Source organism: Sorex araneus, chromosome 2 (genome assembly GCF_027595985.1).
Source record: "Sorex araneus isolate mSorAra2 chromosome 2, mSorAra2.pri, whole genome shotgun sequence".
Taxonomy (NCBI): Eukaryota; Metazoa; Chordata; class Mammalia; order Eulipotyphla; family Soricidae; genus Sorex; species Sorex araneus.
The window spans coordinates 6,310,900-6,315,614 of NC_073303.1; the positions used below are offsets into that span (position 1 = coordinate 6,310,900).

Below are 4,715 nucleotides of genomic sequence, written 5' to 3' on the forward strand. Positions count from 1 at the left end.
AAGATCAATCTAGTGTATATCTGATAACAGATTCTGATAGTAACAGGCCTGAGAGATATAGGAGAAATATGAGCTAAACCAGATTATCTAGAGAAGCTCCCCCAGGTAATTGAGTTATTAAAATACAAGGAGTCGATCACTGTGGAGATCAAGATATAGATACGTGAGGTCAGAGTGTTATGAGTGGGTGAGCCTCTCAGAGAAACTCCCGAAGGCTTGGTCATGTTCTGCTTGTAGCTGGGGTCAGTTACAGGGACATTCATCAATCATACAGCAGCAGTATTTTTTGTCACTGAAAATAAAAGCTCTTCCTGTCTCATGAGCTGGGGGAGAAGGCAGCTGGAATAGAAAAGGGGTCACTAAGACAATGATGGGTGGAGGAATTGTTCAAGATAGGAGATATGTGCTGAAAGTAGATAAAGGACCAAATATGATAGCTTCTAGGTATCTGTATTGCAAACCATAATGCCCTAAAGGAGAGAGAAATGGTATGGGGGAAATTGTCTGCCATGGAGGCAGTGGGAAGGTTGGAAAGGTTGAGGGATACTGGGGACATTGGTGGTGGAGAATGTGCCCTGGTAGAGGGATGGGTGTTTGATCATTGTATGACTGAAACTCAAACATGAATTCTTATAACTTTATCTCACAGTGATTCAATTAATAATAATAATAATAATAATAAGTAAAAGCTCTTGTCTGGGTCACAAACAAGCATCTTTGAGCCCATCACCGGAAGGAGGGCAGAGCACTGGTGAAGGGAGCCGCTGTCCCGGGCACCCCGATTCCTGACGGATGCGGGGAAACCATGAGCGCCTGAGGAAGGCTCCCTAGGCTGCCCGAGTCTAGGCCAAGTCTATCCCAGCCTTCAGCGGTTTAAAATAAATTTCAGCTGGGGTCAGCAACATAGTACAGTGGAGAGGGCGCTTCCCTTGCGCACAGTCCCATGGAGGGGAGAAAAGCTCAATTGTATTTTTTGTCATGGAAGCTTTTGGAAGCTCAAGCCCTCTCTCGCCTCTAGGGTTTGTCAATTCAGCATGTTTAGCTTGTGCATATGCACTCTTACGTACATACACACACACACACACACACAGGTTTGTGGGTCACACCTGGCAATGCTCAGTCTTACTCCTGGCTCTGCACTCAGGAATTATTCCTGGCAGTGCTCAGGGGACTTTATGGGGTGCTGGAGATCTGACCCAGCCCCGCTACGTGCAAGGCAAGTGTCCTACCCTGTGTACTATCTCTCCGGCTCCATATTTTTGTGTTTTAAAGTAGTGAAATTTTCCACATTTCAATTATCTCAGACCGTCATGACCAACTCACCAAAAGAACAATGGAGACTTACAGGGTAGAAGGAATAAAATGGTGAAGAGCATTTTGTACTTTACAATCAAATATGACCAATAGGCTCCAAAGTTTTTATAAGATGAAACTTCCCCACAAATTTGAGAAAGGAAGTACTATTGCCTTCCTGTAACACATCAGAACTTCAAAGGCTGACTGCAGAGGATGTCTTGCTTCCAAATGATGAACCTGGGATTTGGTCCCTGCATGTTGTTTTTCAGTTTGGGGGTCACCCCGGCCATGTTCCTGGTTAAGTCCTGGCTCTGCACTCAAGAATCACTCCAGGTGGTGCTCAGAGGGCCACATGGGATGCCAGGGACCAACCCCAGGTGGGTCCCACAAAGCAACCAAAGGTTTTGCATAGATTAGTGCATTCCATGAGAAATTCAACACACTGATTACTGAGTGAATTCTCTTTGTTGAATTCTTTTTATTTAATTAGCCTTGCTAATTTTGCTGAATAGTCAGGTGAGTAGATGCCAACACAAATGGTGCTATACATACATTGTGACCTAACACTTCTTTCTTTTTCCGCTGCTTACATTTTTTTTAATGAATCGCTGTTAGATACAGTTACAGACTTATAAACTTTCATGATTACGTTTCAATTATACAATGATCTGATCTGGTTCCCATTCCTCCATCAGTGCCATTCTCCACCAACAATGTTCCCAGGGTCCCTCCCACCACCACCCATCCCACCTACCCTGTGGCAGGGCATTCCCTTTTGCTCTCTCTCTCTCCTTTTGGGTGTTATGGTTTGCAATACAAGCAGTAAATGGCCATCATGTTTGGTCCATAGTCTGCTTTCAGCATGCATCTCCCATCCCGAGCAAGCCCACCAAGCATCATTGACTTGGTGGTCCTTACTCTATCTCAGCTACCTTTTCCCCCAGCATGTGACCTAACACTTCTTAAATTAGTTGAATTTTAACTTAGTAAATAAGACTATTTCTCATTCTTAAAATAATTCAACAACTTCCTGGATGTGGTGAATCATCATAATACATAAAGCATGGATAATATAGTATATAGAATCTCTTCAGTGATTAACACAGCGGGTAGGGCATTTGCCTTGCATGCAGCCGACCCGAGTTCAATTCCTCCGCTGCTCTTGGAGAGCCCAACAAGCTACTGAGAGTATCTCGCTCGCATGGCAGAACCTGGCAACCTACCCATGGCGTATTGGATATGCCAAAAACAGTTAACAAGAAGTCTCACAATGGAGACGTTACCGGTGGCCGCTAAAGCAAATTGATGAACAACGGGAGGACAGTGCTATAGTGCTATATCGGGTTTAACATACAGGATTTAAATATGGAAGCTGGGGCTCTGAATTCAGGACACATGTTGAAAGTGTTGTCTCATACGAGAAAATCGTGAAATTAGTAAGTCTTGGATATCTATAAGAGTCTATAGAGATTTTTAATTCTAACTGAAGTTGGCATATTTTGCTGTTATTTTTGTTGCTAACATGGTATTATCTCCTCGCTTCCTAAAGGACAATGGGCGTAAACAATGAGAGTTATGGAACAGACTACATCCTTTTGGGGTTTTCTGACAGACCCCAAGTAGAACGCATCATCTCCGTGGTGGTCTTCCTCTCCTATCTCGTGACTCTGGTGGGAAACTCGACCATCATCCTGGTATCTTACCTGGACCCCCAGCTCCACACGCCCATGTACTTCTTCCTCTCCAACCTGTCGCTTTTGGATCTCTGCTATACAACTACCATTGTCCCCCAGATGCTGGTAAATATGTGGGGGCCGAGAAAGTTGATCACATATGGAGGGTGTGTGCTCCAGTTCTTCTTTGCCCTGGACCTGGGCGCCACAGAGTGTCTGCTCTTGGCTGTGATGGCCTATGACCGCTATGCTGCTGTGTGCCAGCCTCTGCACTACACGGTGATAATGCACCCTCAGCTCTGCCACCAGATGGTACTGGCTGCCTGGCTAACTACTCTTGGTGGTACCATAGTTGTTTCCACTTTGACTCTGATGTTGCCAAGATGTGGGCACCGAGAAGTGGATAACTTTTTCTGTGAGATGCCGGCATTGATCAAGATGGCTTGTGCTTCTTCAAAAGTGGTTGAGACTGTGGTCTTTTCTCTTGGAGTGATATATCTTCTAGTGCCATTGTCACTGATTCTCATATCTTATGGCTTCATCACTCATGCTGTGATGAGGATCAAGTCCGCAGGAAAATGGAGAAAAATCCTCAATACCTGCGGCTCCCACCTCACCATGGTGACTCTCTTTTATGGAACAGCCATTTCTATGTACATGAAACCACAGAATAACAGTAAGTCCCAGGAGGAGAAGTTCCTGACTCTCTTCTACACCATCATCACTCCCAGCCTCAACCCTCTGATCTACACTCTAAGAAACAAAGATGTCAAGAGTGCAATAAAGAGGCTGCTGTTTGCAAAGAAATGCTCAACAGAGTCATGAGTTAAATATTTAAAAATTCAGAGTGTAGGGGTTGGAGCAATAGCACAGTGGGTAGGGTGTTTGCCTTGCACGCGGCCTACCCGGGTCCGATTCCCAGCATCCCATATAGTCCCCTGAGCACTGCCAGGAGTAATTCCTGAGTACATGAGCCAGGAGTGACCCCTGTGCATCGCCGGGTGTGACCCAAAAAAGCAAAAAAAATAATAAAATAGAAAATAAATAAATAAATAAATAAATAAATAGTCCTTTTAAAGAGATTTTTCTTACCCTGCCCCACACACATACTCCAATAATCTGGAAGCTTCCAGCTTTTCTTTACATTCCCTTAAAGTCTTTTCTTTTTTTTAAGTCTTTTCTGAATAAATAAATAAGGATAATAAAACACATTCATCAAAGATTATATAAGAACTTATATTCTGGGTTCTGGAGTGATATCACAGCAGGTAGGGCATTTGCCTTGCACGCAGCCGACCCGGGTTCGATTCCCAGCATCCCATATGATCCCCTGAGCACCGCCAGGAGTGATTCCTTAGTGCATGAGCCAGGAGTAACCCCTGTGCATTGCAAGGTGTGACCCAAAAAGAAAAAAAAAAAGAACTTATATTCTAATGTCAGACCATAAGGACACTGATATCTTCCTTCCCGACTCACTCTTCTACTTTCTTTTTTCAAAAATCACTCCCTGTCATTCACCTAACATTGTTGAAGGAGTTTTATCCTGTAAAAATGGAGCCCAGAAACCACCACTGGGTGCTTGATTCAAGCTCATTAGGGCCGAGGACCACCGAGCTGCAAATTCCACTTCCTTCTCTGACCCAGTCACACACACAGAAATCGGGTCTCATCTCCTCAGTTATCTGCTCTCATGAGACGCTACTTGCCATCACCTCCCTCCAACCCTTGGCCAGAGCATGAATCTGA

At 44.4% G+C, this 4,715-nt stretch overlaps 1 protein-coding gene across 1 annotated transcript; it reads left to right on the forward strand.

Moving 5' to 3' along the window:
• The first annotated feature begins 2,849 nt into the window (after positions 1-2,849).
• LOC129402471 (putative olfactory receptor 2W6) lies at positions 2,850-3,794 on the forward strand. The gene has a single exon (XM_055129171.1). It carries the CDS (start codon positions 2,850-2,852, stop codon positions 3,792-3,794), a length of 945 nt encoding a protein of 314 aa, XP_054985146.1.
• The last annotated feature ends 921 nt before the right edge of the window (positions 3,795-4,715 follow it).